Here is a 20,627-nt window from a genome sequence, read left to right as displayed (position 1 = left end):
CAGGCCGTCAGGGCCCAGGCTGGTCCGGTGCCAGAGAAGGTGTTTTTCTTTGCCCCCTTCTTCTCCGGCCAACGCCACCGCCCCAGAAACCGGGCAGGGTGCGGGCGGGGGCCCGCCGGCGGGACGGTTGGGGGAAATTACGTGTTTTGCCTCTTTGCTTCTTGTCCCAGCGTTGATAAAACAATCGATGTGCTGCGCCTCTCGCTTCTTCACCAGCTTTGCCCTTTTCTAGTGTCTGGTTTGCTGCCGTCCCCCTTTTCCTGTGTTGTAGCTGGTTTCAGTGTGATCAGTAATTGGGGAAATTCTGGCTGTGTTTCCCTCCCTTGTTCCGTTTGCTAAATTTACCATGATTTATTGAGTATTTCTGTTGAAACGCGGGAGATCCTGATAACGATAAAATACTTTCCGTGGTATCTGTTGGCTTTTAGCTTTTTTTCTACTTGGAGGCAGAAAATGAAATGTGTGGTAGAACCTCCTTGGCTTGATTTAAGTGTGTTATCTCAAAGGCACGTAAAAACTGCTCCTTTAACGAGGCTAGACTGGGTAGTGCTTGTGGTGAGCAGTAGTACAGCTTTCAGGAGAGGCAATCATCTCTTGTATATCTATTAGTATGCATGTATATTAGTAACGGCCAAAGCATTTCTTATAGACATGTCTATGGTTATGTGATGTTTTTATGGACAATGTGAGCAATCATTAAGAGGGCGCCCAAGCTCCTGTGGTGCAGGAGATGGCTTTTTTTGTAGGGGTGGAGACTCTTGGTGCGACTGTTTAGAGTCTTGTGAGCTAGCAGCTACATGGTAGAAGAAAGTCTAGGAGACACGTCCTTCACTAAAACAGAACACGTTTCTGTGCGAGGCAGGGTTATCTGTGTTTATGGGCATGAAGATCTAGAGAGAAGTTTGCATTTTGGAGCCTGGCGTTCAGTAGGAGTTTGACGTAAGCAGTTCTCTCGCTGAGTATTCATGATGCGATATGAGTTTTGCACCTTCCTCGGTTGTTAGAGGAGATAAGTGGTCTTGGAGGCTGTGTACAGAATGGCCAGGTGTCTGGATTGCACAGGCATACACCAGCGTCTGCGTACCGCTGAGAGCCTCGGATAACAGACATGGAGAAGCCTGTATGCAGTTTGCAGGCAGGTGCTGGTTGGGGGCTCCCAGAATCTTTATTTCAGGATGGGATTGGACTGAGTGTACTTTTGGGTTCCTGGATGTGCCAGAATTACTGATTTCAGTAGTCCCTCCTGCTTTTCTTTCACAACCAAGAACTTGTGTTTTCTAGCAGCCTCCCCATCAGCGCACGCCTGGTGTTAGCCTTTTGACAGTGTAGCGCTCGGCTAGAAGTTGGAGGCAGTGCCAAAAGCAACAGGCTGGTCGTCCATTCCTGAGATGAACTGCCTGCTAATAAAGCACAAAGATTCTCTGTATGTGCATGTTAATGAAAATGTCCATAATACCGAACAGGAAAACAGTCTCTCTAGGGTTTTACTGAAGACAATAGCTCTATGAATTAAACAGAAGCAATCATTTTGCTGTAAAAAGGTTCTGTACGTTTCGCATGGAATTTCTGAAAAATAAAAAAACAGAGTTGGAGACTGCTTAGAAATTGAGACAGGTGAACCTGTGAACCTGTATGGCTGGTTCCTTAATGTTGCTTACTTATGAGGATAAAAATCCACTCTGAAGACTGATGGAGGTGCATCATCACTAGAGAGTCTGTTAAATGTTTCTTAACCTTAAATTCTGTAAGTTTTACTGCTTTCTGGTTTTTACTCTCAGGTTAGATATTGCTTCTGTTTACTCCCCGCTCTGCTCGATGAATCATTCTCTTGCAAGTGGCTGTGAAATCTGTAATATGTATTCAGGAACATTAGAGAAATGTGTTTTTACTGTAAAAATGACAGAAATGTCTAGCATTCTGTGTACAAAATTACTTTGTAGAGTTTCTTCTGGGCTAAAAAAAGTTACCTTCTGTTTCTTGCTTTTTTTTCTCTGTCACTGTCATTATTCAATTTATTCTTTGACTTTATTCTTTAATTATCTATATTTATGACTAATATTTAATAATCTAGCTACTCTCAATTTTCTTCTCTCTCTCTTTCCTTTTCCTTGTCTTCCAGCTTTGACTGTACTAACACCATTGCTGATTTGCTGCTCTTAGAGCGTTACCTTCTCCCAGTATCTGTACTTGGCCATAAGACACTATGAGGAGACTGGCTTTTCGAGGTGCTGGTTGTACTCTGGTAAATCTGGTAAATTATTGATTGTATGTGCACCATTCTCTCCGTTTCTCTGCCTTAGGCTTTTGCTTTTCTTTATCCTAACTGTTAATTATTTCTGCCTTATTAATCTCATTTGTGTGCTTGAAATTAATTCTGTTTCTAACGTAAATGCTTTAATGCGGTTATGTTGTGCTGCCATACCTTGTAAATCAGTTGAGCGCTTCCTAGAAGAAATTCTTTGATTTGGTTGGAAAATTAGTATGGGCCTCTGGGATAGATGGATCTATTCTGTCTTCAGCATTTGAGACAGCTACAAATAAAGATATTTTTATGATGCTGTCGCTTGAAGTTGGGAAAGAGCCAACAACTTGTTCCGTAAATCACCATAGTTGTTGGATGATGGTTTTTCATTTGTCACTGTTTGTGTTGATAAATGGAAAACTATGGCCAAAAAAAAGGAGGTGGCTTTTTCTACTTCTTGATGATTGAGCCATTCATCCTACACATAAAGTGGAAGTGGTAGGTCACCTTTTTATGGCTTGAATCTAAGACAAGGTATTCAGTAGCTGTTTGAATTTTAGTTTGTGATTTGTTTTGCTCGTGGGGTTTTTTGTTTGTTGATTTTATTTTATTTTTTTTTTTATTTTGGCATGGAATTATGTGCTTTTACACCAGAGCTGTGCACTTGTCTCTGTACAGCTCTTTCCTTCAAAACAGCAGTTCTCGCTTAGTTATCATGCATGGGATGAGGTATCAAAACGTAGATAGTTTAAGAATGTATCCTAGTAAGAGCTGCTAAATTCATCTTCATCGCTGTGGTCTTCTGACATTGCTGTCATCAGTGACTATAAAACTGCAGGACCATTTTGATTTCCCTTTACTCCTGCCAATTTTCAAAAAGCCAGTGTTTAGATATATGCCTTAACTGAACTGCAGCATGTAGTGAACATATGTGACTCATCCTAAAGCATTGCTAGCTTCATAGTTAGCTGTCACCAGAGAGTTTGGATGCAATGCCACGAGTTTAAGAACATCTCTCTTCATTATAGAAGAAGTTGGATTCCATGGGTTCCAAGAGGCGAAGAGCTACCTCGCCTTCCAGCAGCGTCAGTGGAGGAGACTTTGATGATGGCCACCACTCCACGAATATACCAGGCCCAAGCAGAAAGAGGAGGAGACTTTCCAATCTCCCAACTGTAGATCCTGTTAGTACTTTCTCATTATGCACAACTTTTTTTGGGGGGGATACTGTATCCCTGTCTGGGAAATACTGGATTGTATAATGGATGATCATATGTAATATATATACACTGGCCCTGAATGCCTTGCTGCCTTGGCTAAGCTTTGTTTAGGATCTCGTTCAACTTTGGCTTGTTCTTGTCTCCCCAGTTTCATCTTTTTCTCATTTTTCTTTTGCTGCTTTTCTTTTCTTTTGATGATGATTTCAGCAGATGGAAGGATGTTGGAGGAGGAGCTGAAATCATAACGTACAGAAGTTAAGAGCTGTCTGAATAGCAAATGCAGAGAGAGATAAGTGGGGAATTATAAGTGGCACAGGCAGTGATTGCTAAAGTGTGCAATGTCTCTGTTATGCCTTTGAGTTAACAGTCTTATTTTAATTAATTGCAGGGCAGAAGAACCCCTGTCATTGTTTTAGATGTCTATAACTTGGAGAGAATTGTACTGAGTTAATTTACATTTTGGGTGTTTTACTTGGAATTAGCATTGAAAGAAAGCTGCCTATGTTAAAAAAAAAAAAATTAAAATTCTGCAGTACCTGGCATGTTTGTCAGGTATTGTTCTAAAGTATGAGATCACAGTTCTGCTTTAGAGCATGCTGTGGATTGGCAGCTTGTGTTTCTCATTGTAAGCAGGCTTTGATTTGTTACATCCTTAACTTTTTCTCCTTTTTCATTACTTAATTGTTCTTGCATTTTAGATCGCTGTATGCCATGAACTTTACAACACCATCAGAGATTACAAAGATGAACAAGGCAGGCTCCTTTGTGAGCTTTTCATTAGGGCACCGAAGCGAAGGTAAGATCGTGGTTCTGGTTAAGCCTTGAACCTGAGACTTAATCAGGGAGTAAGTGCGTATTGAGGAATACTTCAGCATTAATAGCTGTGAAAAATTTGAGCTAAATTTGTCATAGTTTCACACCAGTGTTTAATCCAATTATTTGATGTAGTTATTCAATGGGACGTGCTAACATTGGTGCCCTTTTTCAGTCAAAAAAGAATATACTGAATTGATTTAAAATACTTCTTGTGACACTTGCCTAAAACATCTGGTTTTGACTATAAAATATTCCACTTAAGTGGTGAAATGTAATACTAAGGGCATATCTTGGGAAGATAATAGAAGTGGCCCTTGAAAATGCAGTAGATAATGTAAGAGACTGAATTTTTTCTTAAACTCGGAAAGCTGAGGATGATAACAAAGCATGTAATAAAGAAAGCCTACAGATAGACCACCGTCCAGATCTTTTAGCTGTAGTAAAAATGTATTGGAACTTTCTTTGTTTTATTTAGTCATAGACACATACAAACTTTAGTGCTGTGGTTTTGGTTTTACTGCTTGGAATATAATCCCTGTTTTTGCCATTGCAACAGAAATCAGCCAGATTATTATGAAGTGGTCTCTCAGCCAATTGACTTAATGAAAATCCAACAAAAGCTGAAGATGGAGGAATACGATGATGTGAATGTGCTGACTGCTGATTTTCAACTTCTCTTTAACAACGCAAAGGCGTACTATAAGGTGAGGACAATACATATAAAAGGCTCAAATTCATTGTAAAAGTGGTAGAAATATGTTCAAGTTCTTCCTTGGCCAAAAAACTTTATTATTGGTAAGAGAAAACCACACATTGCAGTTATTTGCATGCTTTTCTGTAAGGCTGACTGTATCTTTGGAAGATGTCCTACTATAGCAATTTTTCTGTGAAAATCCATAAAATAATGTGGGGAGGGTCTTCATGCAGTTTTCCAAAAGAGGCAGAAAGCAAAAATAGAGATGTAAACTGAGAAAAATATTCTTCTATCAAAGTCTTCCTGTTTTACAACACACTCCATGTGACCTTTTGAAATACAAAAAGATATTTTTTTTTCCCCCCCAAAAGCAAGAGTTTGTAAGTAACAGCAAGCATACAGTAGGAGTGTTGAATCTTTCTGTTCCATTGGCCACTTAATAATATGCAGAAAAGCACATTGGTTATCATGGTCAGTGATGACAGATTGTGAGTGTATGTACCAATGTATTTCATCAAGGGTGCAACCCCCATGTCCATTCGCCCAAACTGGGTGTTTTATTTCAGACGTTAATGGTTTTTATTGCAGTTGCCATAAGGAAGTGGGAAAAAATTGGATAAATCTCATTTAATGGAAGGCTATGTTAAATACCTAAAACAGTGAAACTGTATGTAGTGACTGAGATGATGCACCAAATCTAACATGGCTAATATTGCCTTTCATATATCTTTGACTTTGGAGATGATCCAAATGATTGCTTTCTGAATAACCCAACCAGTGTAACCAGGTGACATTCAGAAAAGCAGTGTTTGTTTTGTTTACGGCTGTGTGTAGCTTTTTGAAAAAACAATCGGATTTATGGATTAATGCATTTGCACATTCTGGTTACAGTAGAAAAAGTATAAAGATTTCCAAATTCATTGTGTACTCCTGAAGCTTTGCAAGGCACTCGTCCATTAATGTTGGCCTTCTCGTGGTTTCTACGTGATGGGGGAGGACTTGATGGCAGGAAAGGATGATTAAGGTTTTACAGAAAATGCACTGCCTTTGCCTACAGAATAGCGGACTCAAAATTACACCTGTATTGTAAAAATACTACGTGTAGAATAGAAATAGGTAGCCATCATTCTAGGATGAAGGAATGTTGACATTTCCAGAGAAGTACGGACTTGTGAGCTGCAGGTATGGCACACAAACATAACCTCTTCTTTTTTCATCTTTTATCTTACCTACGGCAGTTCCAATGACGCATATAAAACAGGGACGGCTGATTCATTGTCAAGGTCTTTATTGCAGCAGGTGTTTTACTGGCAATGTTAGATTAGAATGGCAACCTTTGTTATTTTAGTATTTTGGTTCAAGTGTTACACTTTTGAGCATCTTGCATTAATATAGAAGGAAGCAGACTAGTGGAGCAGAATACCCTTTAAACCTTTTCCTCAGAATTAACACCTGGTCTAATGTCTTCAGAATATTTAAGCCTAATAAGGTAAGCTTAAGAATAGTTTTCATGTCAGTTTCTCATTTGTATTACAAGCTGTCAGAGATTGAAAGAGTGCAGAAGAGCGTAATCAGCAGTAGTAAGATGACATATCTGCAGAAATACCTGAAATAGAGGTTGAGTGACAGAGTAAAGGGAAAGAAAAATAAGAAAGAGTGGAAAAGTAGACTTTTTTCTGGGTAATGTTCCTAAGTAGTAAAGTTAATAGGCACATGCTTGTCTGCTGCTAGCAACTCAGTATTTACAAAACTTAATTTGCTGACTACTGCTTCAAGCTCTTCCAAAAAAAATATACCTAGATGTACCCAGGTGGTAGCATGTTGTCAAGTTCTTTGGAGTTTCACATTTACTGCTGAGTTATGGAAGAGTGTAAATCATTGCAGTGCTTTCAAAGATACTGGCACATTTATTGGCATTCTCCTTCCATAGACATTAATTTTTAAGTGCCACACAATGGCAGCAGTATCGGCTTAAGTCACATTTATGGCATACTGATATTTAGTCTATTTTAAATGCCAGTAGTGTTATGCCACAACAAAACCTAATGATTTCTCCAGATTCATCTGATAGGCTTGTCCAAGCCTCAACCCAAGTAATTTTATTGCTAAGTTTTCTGAAAGACTTGGATGCTTTGGAGTGATAGAGGTTATATTTTCTAGTGCTTATTGCAATTCTTCACATCTCTGCTAAAGAACGACTGAAGCAGGAATTTCCCAGGTTTTCTATTATTTATTTAATGCTTTTAATACCTTTCAACTAATAATTTATAAATGTACTTCAGATAAGAATGATCTGAATTTTGAGTAGAATGTTTGATTTGGTTTTGCAGCCTGATTCTCCTGAATATAAAGCTGCCTGCAAATTATGGGAGTTGTATTTGCGCACAAAAAATGAATTTGTTCAAAAAGGTGATGCTGAGGAGGAAGATGAAGATGAGGAAGGACACGACAATCAAGGCACAAATTCTGAATTAGTAAGTGGGTGTGACAGCTTCTGTTGGAGAAGGCCACGGCTGTTTATGTCAGCTGACTCTGAGAGGGAGATTGGCCTCCATATGTGAAAAAGCATTAAGTCTTTTCATAGTTAAATTGTGCCCCAGGAGGTATTTTTTATACAAGTTTATTCGTTAATAATTTCACAGCATTGTATGTGTGTTTCACTTTTGCCTAGCAAAGAAAGGTTACGAGGTTTTCTCATATGGATAAAACATAGTTCTGGTTTAGTGGAAACTAATACGATGTGTGCTTGATATCATGCCAGCATTGATGTTTGATGCAAGCAAGCTTCATGTCTACTGACATCATTTTCTAGCGTGTGTCTCATGCACTTAGTGCAGCAGTTCCTGGAGTGTTTTATAAGCCAGATATGATGATAGGAAGTTTGGGCTTATCTGGTTTTTGTGATGTAGGGATGTGTGTTTTCATTAATGTTGACAGCCAGGTCTATTCTAACAATATGTAATGTATGCCTGATGGTCTGCAGTGCAAATGTGAAATTAAAGTTTTCTCATGCACTTTACCTAAATGCATAAACAATGTTGTTTTCAAAGGTTGCATCCATGTTTTATAGCTGATTTTTTTTCTGTCTTTGAAAAGTAAATTTATATATTTCAGTGCAACTTGAAGCACTCCACTATGGCTGCTATTAAAATTTCTTGTGATTTCATTTCTTATATTAGTCATCTCCAGGTTACCTGAAGGAAATTCTTGAACAGCTTCTTGAAGCTGTAGCTGTTGCCACAAACCCATCAGGACGCCTCATAAGTGAACTGTTTCAGAAACTTCCTTCTAAAGTGGTGGGTATCTTAATAATATTGGTTGTGTTCTAAGTTGGAAGCCTGGGCATTTATATAACTGATGTTATACACTATGCTAGGCACAATCAGGATGCAGTTCTTTCTTACTGTCTCATGAATGGCAAACTCCAGCTGCTTTTAGAGCTTCCCTCTCTTCTTTGCTCCCACCCACTTTTCTCAGCCCTTCATTGCAGATTGGGGCTTGCCCTGTTCTGCCAGTTTATTTAATTGGGTTTTTTTGGTGCAGTTTTTAATCTTTTTAAATATGTCTGATTTCACTGTTCTGTTTCGGGGTGTGGTGTAACAAGTTTAACCAGCAAAATAAATACTCTGAAGACTGTCACCACGTATTTGGCTTTCAGACAGAACTGTTCCTTTATGTCAGTTTATTGATGAATTATAATTCCTTGTATCTGCCTTATGATCTGGCTCACCCAAATTGAAGTGCTGTGTTTACGAAGCTTACACTGTTCGTATCTGCAATTCATCTAATAGCTCGTTCTCTGAGGTATTAGAACAATAGCTTTGTGGCTGTTTATAGTAATACATAAATTATTTTTGTTTTCCAGCAATATCCAGATTATTATGCAATAATAAAGGAGCCCATAGATCTTAAAACTATTGCCCAAAGGATACAGGTACAGTATAAGCATACTAATGTGCCATAGTACAGACTTGCTTAACAGTAAGCATTCTAAAATTGTTAAAAGCCAAAGTTTATGGCTGTAGGAAGGGCAATGTGTTTTCCCCCTGCTACTTAAAAATCTGAACGCTATGCTGATTTAATGTTCTGTCCTGAGTTAATGCTGCAGAAGTAGCTGTTTTGAAGATCAAGCATTGTAAACTGTAGTGTGCTGGCATTGAGCCTGAATATCTTGGGTTCCCTGATGTTTAATGGTTTAAAGTAGTTCCTTGGCAAGTACTGCTAATGTAAAACATCGAGGTATTGAAGCTTGGTCGTGCATTATCATCACCTACTTTTGTTCTAGTGCTATAAATAGATGTTTTGTACTGGTGCATTTTTCATCTTACTTCTCCAGTAATTTTAAATATTGTTCTGTAATTCTAGCATTTTGTATAATAGTGAGGGATAGCACATTGTCTAACTGAACTAGAGAATAAAGGTAAAATAACATTTTGTCAGAATCCTTCAACATTAAGATAATCAAATGTATTAAGTATTTTTTCAATCTTTTACTTAGCATTTGTAAGTGCTGTAAGGACTTAGCACTTTTGTTACTTTTTTTTTTGATGACTTTTTCCAGATACTTACCTGTTCTCCTTACAAATATGTTCTTGTTTTTTTGTAAATGTTCCCTTTATTCTATATGAATTCTCTTTGCTTTTCACTATTGACTTAGTTCTCATGCTGTCTGAAGATTGTCACTTAACCAGTTCTGGTTTTTGTTGTATAGAATGGAACTTATAAAAGCATTCATGCAATGGCAAAGGATATAGATCTTCTGGCAAAGAATGCCAAAACCTACAATGAGCCTGGATCACAAGTATTCAAGGTTAGTTTCAGTTGTTCATAGTCTGAGTTCAGATTTTCTTTACTACCTTCTATGCTGATAAATCCTTAAATGAATCTTTAGCATAAGGCCCTAAAGACTCTGTTTGCCTTTTTTAAAAAATAGCTATTAGTGGCTTTTATATTCCTATTTTATATTTATATTAGTGGCATATTTATATTTTATTAGTGGCCTTTTTTGTATTCCTTTTAGTATAGTTGGGGTGTATGTAATTTTTTTTTTCTTGGGGTATATGATTTCTTTCCAATTAAATTTTATCTCGGGGATATGAGTTACATGACTTCTTTGGAGGAATGGAGGATCACTGTAGTTGTAATTTGAAGTTGAAATGGCTGAAACCACAGATTCGAGTGATAGTGGCAATACTCAGCTGTTACCTCTTTCCATATTGCAAGAACTGTTCATAGTTTTCATCATAAACTTGAAAACCAGTCACGCCTTCTTTGCATAGTTTTTGAAGATCCTCCTCCTTTTAGCCATATTTTTGTGACCAAATCGCACCTCCTATCTCTTTCATACTTCATTCACCAGCATTTTGTGTAGAAATTGTCACATCGCTGTTTCCATGTGCTCTGGAAGTAAGAGAATTTCAGTGGTAAACGATTCCCTTCTGTGCTCGGCTTTGAAGGCCTTTGTAGTGAGAGACCTCGTATATGTATGATGTTATTATGTAAGTGGTTCTTGGACTTTGCCAGTTGTACTTCTGTTTGGATTGTAGTTTCAGTTCCTACCGACATTACTCACGCTCGTAACCTCACTCAAAACTCGTGCTCTATTTTGTGAACTGTTACTCCGAGTATCCAGTCCATGGATGTAGAATGAGAGAGAGGGAGAGCAAGCATTGTAAAGCTCGGTAATGGTAGTAACGGATTGCAAAGGCACAGAAACTCAGTGGTCTGTATAGTTTGAAATGGTATTCATGTGTATTTGCAAATTGTAGGTTTGGGACTCTTTCTAAAGGATGTGACAAAAAATGAGCTCGAAGCTACTCAGCTATTCTATTCAGTTTTTACAGGCCACTGCAGGCGTATTTCAGTCAGACTTTGTTCTGTGCTTCATTTCTGATGCAAAATTGTTTTATATCTAAATGTAAAACCCCCTTCACTTTTGTTTTAGATTGTTAGATAGATGGATATACCTGACTATAACATTCTTAATTTTCAACATTAAACAAAAAAATTCTTTTAATTGACAGGATGCAAATGCGATTAAAAAAATATTTAATATGAAAAAGGCTGAAATTGAACACAGTGAGTTGGCCAAGTCAAGTCTCCGAATCAGGTACTGCAAATAGAGTTCTTTTTGTAATCTCATATAAAGAAAACCTCTGTAGACATTCCCTTAATTTTGTCATGGAGAATATGGTGGGAAATAATTGCTTGAAAACTTACTTTATTGTTGTTTTAAAAGTAATGAATTATAAAATAGTTTTTGGAAGGAAACTTTTTATCACAATATTTCTGTGGTGAAATATTTCTGTGATGTACTTGATTGTGAAAAATAGTGTCAGTGGATCTTTTATAACTTAAGCTATGGCCAACTTCCACCATATGTGTTTATAAGTTAATAACAGAAAAGGAATAGTGAGGAACAAGGTGCTGCTTTGTGCTTTGCTTTATGAAAATGTTGGATATTCTTGAATCTGGTTAGGAGCTGAAACATAAGAGCTCACAATTAATTAGGTAGGGGCAGAAACACAGGAACAAGACATCAGGCAACAGATACTTAGAGGGAAGTCCACATTAGGTTAGACATCAGGAAAAATCCTTTCTTCACAGAAAGGGTTGTCAGGCACTGGAATGGGCTGCCCAGGGAAGTGGTCAAGTCCCCATCCCTGGAGATATTTAAAAGCCAGGCAGACGAGGTGCTTGGGGACATGTTTTAGTGGTGGGATGGCAACGTTAGGTTAACGGTTGGACTTGATGATCTTAAAGGTCTTTTCCAACCTAAACAATTCTATGATTCTATGATTCTGTAAACTCCGTTTGAAAACCAATTTCTAGCTATGAAGAGAGGTGCAGGACACCTCTGAGATCTGGACTTATTAACTAGTTAAGCACAGGTTTAGACTTGAACACTTTTGATAGCTCTATTTATTTCATGGAATGATTTTATTTAGGAAACAGAATTTTCTTCTTGTGAAAATCTGTGGTGTACAGAGAAGTGATGCAGTCATTTTATACTTTCTTATCTGAAATGCAATTAGATTTATTCTCATATAAACTTTTTACTTCTGAGCAACACTCAGAAGTAGGTTTAGGTATTATTTGCCAGTATGAGCTGTCTCTAAAAAAAATAAAGCAACATCTTGCAAGTCATCCAAGGACTTAGCAAACTCCTTACAAGCTGGTCTCTCCGTATGTATTTGAGCTGTTTACTGGTATTTGGTGCTGGTAGATAGCTGCTGTCCTTTCCTGCAAAGGTTTGTATGGTACAACTGAGAACACTAGCGCTCCCTTACTTTACTGAAAGGCAGTTTAAGTTTTTTTGTGGTCTGAAAAACATGTAGATGGTGTCAGTATTAAAAGTATTGCCTAGGATTATTATGTGTGAAAGAAATGGAAGTTACCTGATTGATTTATACTATTTGGTGTTTTGAGAGATTCAACCTATATAGCGGTTTTTCTGGTTCATTTGTTCAGCATTAGTATGCTTCCCATGTTTGGGTGAATCATTGTTGGAGCATGTAAAAATATAAAAGCAGAAATACTGTTAGGGAGTAATTCCTGACACATTTTAACAATTGCCCTTCTTAAAACTATGCGTAGTGCTGGAAGACCTTGATTCTACAGGCATTGAATGGACGTATGTTTGCTTTGCAGTAACGAGAATTACATACAGGCATAGAGGTGTTCTACTTTAAATTGTGATTTTATTTTATTTTTCTCACTGTGTTGGCCATTGATGAAGCTCAGGATGTCGCAAGTGTGTGTCATGTTTAATTTTGAGGCTTAACTGTTTTTCTTCAAAATAAAGCTGTTTGCATAAGAAGGGATGACAGATAAATCACACTGATATTTGTTAGCTGAATTCCTCTCTTGCACTGCCAACCCATTTCCACTTCTCGTCCACCTTTTTCTAGATGTTCTGTTATGTACTGTTCTCAATAGTCCTGCAAATCGTGATGTAAGCTGAATGACAGAATAATTGACAGCTCCCTTCTTTGTTTCTCTAACTTGGAGGAAAAAAAAAAAAAAAGCCTGAATTGGGCTACAGTAATATTGGGCTGAATGCAAAGAATTTCAGGGTGAGAGAAAAGTATCATGAAAACCAAATCTTTCACCTGCTGTTCTGTATTTCACTGGCTGCTTTTTTTACCAAACCATTATTCCTTTTTTTTTTTTTTGTTTTTTCTTCTGAATCTGCATCACAGAATCATTGTTTTTAATTTAAATTTCTAACTGCTTAATTGTTTCAAAGAGGGGTCTCCTTTACCTATTGCTGATTTGGTAAAATACCCCCATAAGTTAATTTGAAATTAATTTACTGTATTCTTCTGAATTTACATCTGGTTTTCTTTATCATTGATGGATCAGGCTCAAATTCATCATCACGCTACTAACCTAAGTTCTACAGACATGTTGCCTCTGTGTCAAAAATCATGCTTTTCTGCCGTGGAGTTCATTGTATCCTTTGTCATACTAAATTGCTCTTTGTTGGTGCATTTAACTGTCCTCCCTTAAATAAAGTGACAAAATGAAGTTGCTTGATAATATGCACTGTCAAGCAACTTGACTGATTTTTTTAAATATTGATAAAATATGATTGAATTTGTATGATTAGCTTTATCTAGATGCTAAGGAAAGTTTTGTTGGCTGCTTTCACTGCTATTGTAGGCTGAGCTGTGTGTATAGCTATTAATCCTCAATCTAAATGTTGCCTTCCTCTGACTTTATAAACAAAATTGATATTAATGCTGGGGCATTGAATGTATCTTAGTATTACTTTTAGCTTTAAAACATTTTATATCTGTCTCTGAACTTTTTGGCTGATCTGTCAATGTAATTCTGTAAAAAGCTTTATCCTTGCTGCGTCTTTTCTTGGGTCTAAGGTGGGCCTCTTTTTTTCCCCTTTCCTTGGCTTGTCTCTTCTGCCTTAAGGACTCCATCAAATTTGACTGCTTCCAAGCTGACAGGTCCTTCCTCACAGGGTAAAGGCAGTGTTGGTGATGAGAGAAATTCTTCTAACAAATATTATCGGTAAGTAAATTGTGGACTTGGAGGAAAAGCTGGGTCATCATCATATGGAAATACTAAATTTAAAATTTTGGGGTTTGGATTTGTTTTTTCTTTTTTAGAATATTTGAGATTCAAATATATTCCAGGCAAATATCTACTAAGTATGATTTAATAAGTTACTTTGCTGTAATTACTCTACCATGTTTGATTTTACATTTAACATTTCAAGACACCTGTTATGAAATAATCTGCATGCAATTATTTCCTTGGAAATATTCTGAAGAACAATATGTTAAGCTTCCTTACAAAATAAAGCAGGTGAAAAATAACAGGGAAATGTGTTGTAAACCTAGAAACATTATATTTGGAGACTAAAAAGAAATAATAAGTAGGACTAAATAATTTAGAGATGGATGATAGAAACCAGTGAAGACTGTAAAAAGAAAGAAATGCTTCCCAAATGCAATAATGGCAAACTTGCTGGGTAGACTGGATTACTGAAGGCTTTCTGGTTTGTTCTTTCAGTCATCAGTTGAAAATTTTGGTACCTAGCAGAGGTCTCATGTCTGCAGTCTGTGAGTTACTGTCTTGGAACAGTACTACTCCTGGCTAATTCCCTGCATGTATGCTCTGAAACCATGGTTTAACACAGTAGACGCAAGGGTCTTTAAGGGATTGAGCATTTGTACAGAGTTGGTGTCATTTTAAGCAACCCATCTGCTTTTTTCCCAGTCTTCACTTTGCTCCCATGGGGCAAGGTTGAGCCCGTTGCTGGAGATGCTTAAAGAGCTGATCTAGTAAAAAAGCAGATTGTCAGGCATAGCCTACAGTGTAGGTATGAAATGCTGTGCCCCAGGTTTGGGACAACAGGTAGGAAGAGAGGGATGCTGAAGAAGTCTTTGTGAGACCATAGCCAATATGGATACTGTTATCCTCCCCCTGGAAAGCAGAGGAAGCTGCTTCACATACTCTTCAGCACTCTGTATGCTGAAAATGCCTATGGTGGGGATGGGGAAACGAGGGAAGATAGCATATAGGGCTTGTAGCATGCTGAATTCCTGCATGTAGACAAATCCCTATAAAACAGGATCAAATAACAAAGTAATTAATTGGGAGGGACTTTTTACCATCCCCCTTCTCCCTCAATAATTCAAATACTCAGGTATTCAAAATAGGACAGAAGACAGACAGCTTGAGCTAGATCTAGCTTTCTGATTGTGTGTCCAGTTCTCAGTTTGATGGATCACCTCTTAAAATAGAGGCAGACTCATGGGTTGTTAACAGTTTCTCTAGTTAGGGGCTCCAGTCTTTTCTTGCGTAGTCATGTCTGTATTCCTGATAACGTAGGCAGCGGTCATGAGCTTCGCTTGTCTGCTTACACACTCTGGGTGACTGTTAATGGTTAACATGATAACCCTTTTTTCTTTTTTAATTTTGCACTTTTTTTTTTCCTCTTTTTTATAGCAACAAAAGATCAGCCCAAGGGGATCGCTTATCAGCAATAACCATGGCATTGCAATATGGATCAGAAAGTGATGAGGATGCAGCTTTGGCTGGTAGGAACTGAAATGCAGTTTCTCTGTTTATTTTCTTTAATTAAATGTTTGGAATAAGCAAAACTGTAGAGCTCCCGATGCATTCAAATATCTTTATTTCAAAAATATTTTGCAGTGTTTCCAAACTCAGCATGTAATTTGGTTAAATCCAATCCCTATTTCCTCTAAGTGTGAATTTATAAATGTACAGCTGGTAAGATAGGGTAGGACAAACTTGCTTGCATGTTTTGAATTTAGTGTGTATGTTTTCAAGCATACTTACCCAAGCTTTAGGAAACTGTTGCTTGTTTTTATTCCTTCTAATATAAAACAGGAGAAGACATTGGGTGCTCCTTGCAGTAAAGAGATTTACGGTGCTGCAATTGTTTGAGAGAAATCTCACTCGCTCACACTGGCTTGTGCTCTCTTGCGCCATTCTGTTTTCTCAGTACTTGCCAGGTTGTGGATTTTTTTTTTTTTTGAGGTAAAAATGATATATATGAGGTATAAGGATAGATAAATGTTAGAACTTAATTTAGAAGTAGCTGGTCTAGTCTAGCAGTCATGAAATCTCACATGAAGGTTTATGTGGAAAAAAAAAGCACATAAAAAGGCGTGCCTTCATACAGCATCCTTAGTTTCATAGTAAGCATGCTTTAGCACTATACTATAAGCATATAAGCCATGAAATATGCATTATATCAGATATTTCAGGATTGTTCATAAGATGTTACAGGTTGTCTTTTAAGTTAGCCTGTCTTGATAGTTACATTCTCAGTAACTTCCTTGCATTCATCTTGGAGCAGGTTTCCAAAATGTTTTTCTATATCTACCATTGTTTTATTTTTTATTTATATTATTTCTGTATTGATGTGAAATGATGCATCTCTTCAATATATATTTTTTGGGCATTTATTTCACACCTGGTAATTGAATTGTACTCACCACTGTTTTCCAGTGGATGGATGTACTGTAGAATTTTTTTGGCCATTTTAGATCTTGCTGCAAGCAAAAGAATTTTTATTCCTGGTTAGTCTAGACTTCAGTTACAGCTTCAGTTACAGCTACAGCTTTCTGGGAGGTGTGAGGAGTATTTATTAGCTTGGTTAAGCGTGATTGTTAGCTGCTATTTTTGCAAATCATAATTCTGTAAAAATGCATAGCTTTTTATGTCTTTATGCGATATAAATTCTTGAAATGATTTAACCACTTTCAGATGTCCCCTTTACCACAGACATTATTGTCGCTTTCATGGGGCCTTTTGTATGCATCTGAGATTTCTGCCTTGCTGCTGTTGAAGCTCTCCTATCTTCATTGCATTGACTTAAGAGGCAATGTAATTTTTTTGGCAGACCTCTGTCACCCTTGAGATTTTCTGTCCCTCTGACATACTGCTTGGACATCCCTATGCTTTCAGTCTGCAGATGAAAAGCATTTTCGTTTAAACCAAGTGGTCTTTCTATTAGTTGCTCTGGTATCTCATCTTTTTTTCTTCCTCTAACACTTGTTAAAATAAATGAGAACTAGGCTGCATGATTGAACATTAAGAGACCTTTCTCCTTGATACAGAACTAAATCTTTGTGAGCTTCTTTGATTGTAGCAGTTGCCTAAGCAATGAACAATACCTGTTTCCAACTTGGAGTTTATTCTCACAGCTTCAGAGGGTGTCTTGATATGATGGAGCTTGTAGATGATTTCCAGCTCAAATGTACTACGACATGAGCAGCTTCTGTAGCTCCCTTGCTCCTCACTACAAATCTGTAAAGGCAGGCATAGATGATGATTTTCTATTACTTATAAAGTATTTAATTTTGTAAACAAAGATATTTTATTTATTATTATTTCATTTATAAATGTCTTAAGACTGGATGCTGCTTTTGTTTTTACTAGCATCTATCTTCAGTTAGACTTTGGGCATTTATTGTTGTCTAGGTGCTTTGGGACCACAAAGGAGATGGTGTTTAAAGCAAAACACTTACTGAATGAAGACTGGTTTTCTTTCATATACATTCAAATACTCTTCTCTCTCTGCTCTTTTTCTGCCTCATTGAGTAAGAGTACTTGTATATGATATGCATTATTATCTGATAATAAAGCTCGGTTCCAGCTGTAAATTAGATGGCTTCCTCCTTTTGCAGTGAAGTTAGTGTAACATCACTCCATAATGAAGCTGTCCCTTCACTAGGAAACAGTCATTGTGGTATGGAATGAACAGCAAGAAATAAATTTTTTTGGGGACTGCTGAATGGCATATATTTTGTGGTTATGGTATACTGTGTTTGGGTTTTGTTTTGTTTTTTTCCCCTGTACCTGTTAACTGTAGTTGTGGTAACAGCTGCATGAAAGGGGAATAACTGACTGTTACTCTCCACTGCTGGTGTGTGCTTGGTGGGGATGTGGGACCTGGTGCTACTGCATATTAAAGAATATACAGTCTTGCATTAGATTGTTTGTTCCATAGCAAAATACAGATTTCCCTGTCTTCTGATCTGAATAATGCATTCTTCTTCAGTTCTTAAGATAATGGATTTCATATTAGGAGAATGCTATCATTTTTTGAATATGTAAAAATATATAATGTTTGACACATCGCTTTTAAAGAGCACACGCATCATAATTAAAATGTTATAGCTGTATTACAATATTATGTAAACACTTTCCTTTCAGTGCCTGTTTAATTTACTTAGATTTTTATTTTAGGGAATGCCTTGTGTTCTACTTTGAATACAAAGGACGTACACTTCTTATTTAGGGTATTGAACTGCTTTGTTGCTGGCTGCCACATGTCAGAGAACAATAATATACTTGATTAATTTCTTACTTTTTTTCTTTCATAAAACCAAGTGCTTCTGCTTTTTCTGTTCTGTTTCTTACTTTTTGATGGAGCACTCAGAGCTGAACTGTTCAAGTAAACGAACCAAACTGTTTGAGTAAACAAAAACTGAAGACAGTGTTTTGCTTCATAATCTCTTTTGGAGGCTTACTTTACCTGATAGCATTCTCTTAGCTGTTAGAATTTATCTCCATGTTCAGGTTGATATGTTAGGTACAGGAAAACATAAAGCTACCTCCAATCTTTTGTTTCTACCTGAATTATTCTGTCCCGCTCCTGCTGAGTGGTAGATGCTAAGCCATTAAGTGATGCTGATTGGCATACAGATGCATAATCAGGACAATTTTGAGTGTCTTCCCTGAATCAGTAACGAACGTCTTCATAATGTGTTTCCACATCTACTGAGGTCTGTTTGTGTTTTAGCTAGCATCTAACTTGTCTGGTAGATCTCATATATTGTACACTCACACAGATCTGCAGTGTCTTCACAGGAAAAACAATAGTACTATGTTGTTATGCAGTCAGAGTGTCCCCTGGCTTTGTCATCATTTCAATATGTCTTTACTGAACTTGGACAGAAAGCTTGAAGCTTTGCCAGCCTCCACTGAGCAATAATGAAAATGCCAGCTGGAAACTTAGAGTGAGCGTTGGAGAACTGTCTTTTGTGTCACTGAATTACCCAGTGTGTCATCTGCCAAGTTTTCCTTCAAACTGTAACTCGTAAGAGGGGGAAGAAGGGTGAATAATTTAACTCAAGTGTGTGCGAAACCACACAGATTTTATGTTATGCCTGTCTGCAAGGTACAAATTACACTGTGTTACTGAGAAATGTGTCAGGGTTGGCCATGCATTGCTTCCCATCCTATAATTTCACAGCGTTTTTTCATTCCTTTTATGTTTTTGTTGCTCATGTAATGTTTTTTCATAGTTTTATCTGCAGTAAATGTTAGTTCTTCATACCATTTCTGTCATTCATCCTAATAAGCATAATATGTGTTTCATGTAAATAACTAGAAAAGTTTGCTATAAAATTTCTAAATACTTTATTATGAAATGTTTATGCTAATTATATAATTAAAAATATTTCTTTCTCCTTCATTTTCCTGCATAGATTAGAGGTGCACCTTCAGGCTACGGTGTCAGGTTTTTCTGCTGTAATTAATATTGTCTAAAGGATTATAGAAGTCTTGAAGTCACCTTTTTGATATATATGCAAAAATACATTTTTAATTTGGCCATTTTGCTTAACTGGCTAGGCACCTTTGAAAATTCCAGACATGGTTTGTCAATTGGTATTCTTGTAGTGAGCTCTTGTCAGATAGCAGGGTGGCAGTAGTTCAATAAACAGATGTATTTGACACTAATACTAGTATTAATAGTGTGATGGGTAAATAAAGATGTAGCTGTTTAATAGGTAGTGTGTGGTTCATATATGAACACTTCTCAGCAGTTGTAGGTGGCAAGGGTGTATTACCAGTGATGGAACTGAAGTCTCATCTGATAAGAGAGATTGCAATACCTAGATAAAGTGCTTAAGTGCTTTTTTTTTTGTCAGCTTGAGGCTCATAAGATATATTTGTGATGTCCTTTTCTGAGGTATTAATCTGACTGCCAGAGAGTGGCTGAACACCCTCAACTGGGACTGCTTTTCTTTTGGTTTAGATCTTTATCCATTTGAAAAGTCAACCAAAAAACCCACTCTGAGTTGTCCTGCTGAGTTTCCCATTTTTCCTTTCTCTCTGTGCAGCTGCTGCTCGTTATGAAGAAGGAGAATCCGAAGCAGAGAGCATTACTTCCTTCATGGACACTTCTAATCCTCTTTATCAGCTTTATGACACAGTGAGAAGTTGCCGAAATAACCAGGGCCAGCTAATATCTGAACCCTTTTTCCACTTGCCTTCCAAGAAGAAGTATCCTGATTATTACCAGCAAATTAAAACGCCTATTTCACTGCAGCAGATCAGGTAAGAAAACAGAATGCAAACTACATCTAGTGGGAAACTATTCAAGGGTTTCTTTTATTTCCAGAATCCTATTTTGTGGTCAAGTTGTCAATACCTAATGCAGTGTATACCATCTTTCCTCTACATTTGGTTGCTGCTTCTTTCAAGTCAGTCTGCACCAGTCTTCTGACCATCTTTTATAGATGGCTGCCGTTGGGTTTATTTTCCATGGAGTTTCATTTGTAATGTGCCTGAAATGTTGCTGTATCAATAATTCTGGAGGCTAGGTGGGCAGCAAAGATGAAAGCTTCTGCAGAACCCTCCATTATTCTCTTTC

General features: G+C 37.3%; 1 protein-coding gene across 1 annotated transcript in view; it reads left to right on the top strand.

Moving 5' to 3' along the window:
• Positions 1–13: 13 nt before the first annotated feature.
• The window catches only part of PBRM1 (polybromo 1), a 66,277-nt gene continuing 45,663 nt past the window's right edge, over positions 14–20,627 (top strand). Inside the window, 12 exon segments of the mRNA XM_035894851.1 lie at positions 14–39; positions 3,271–3,426; positions 4,161–4,258; positions 4,835–4,982; positions 7,303–7,446; positions 8,152–8,268; positions 8,838–8,906; positions 9,684–9,782; positions 10,996–11,081; positions 13,901–13,999; positions 15,443–15,534; positions 20,095–20,311. Coding sequence (XP_035750744.1) covers positions 3,286–3,426; positions 4,161–4,258; positions 4,835–4,982; positions 7,303–7,446; positions 8,152–8,268; positions 8,838–8,906; positions 9,684–9,782; positions 10,996–11,081; positions 13,901–13,999; positions 15,443–15,534; positions 20,095–20,311 — 1,310 coding nt within the window. The 5' untranslated portion in view covers positions 14–39; positions 3,271–3,285.

The sequence above is a fragment of the Egretta garzetta genome, unplaced genomic scaffold, assembly GCF_000687185.1.
Source record: "Egretta garzetta isolate BGI_Z169 unplaced genomic scaffold, ASM68718v1 scaffold215, whole genome shotgun sequence".
In the NCBI taxonomy this organism is placed as follows: domain Eukaryota; kingdom Metazoa; phylum Chordata; class Aves; order Pelecaniformes; family Ardeidae; genus Egretta; species Egretta garzetta.
Note: the sequence above shows the minus strand (reverse complement) of the source record. Positions and strands in the feature narration are given on the sequence as shown.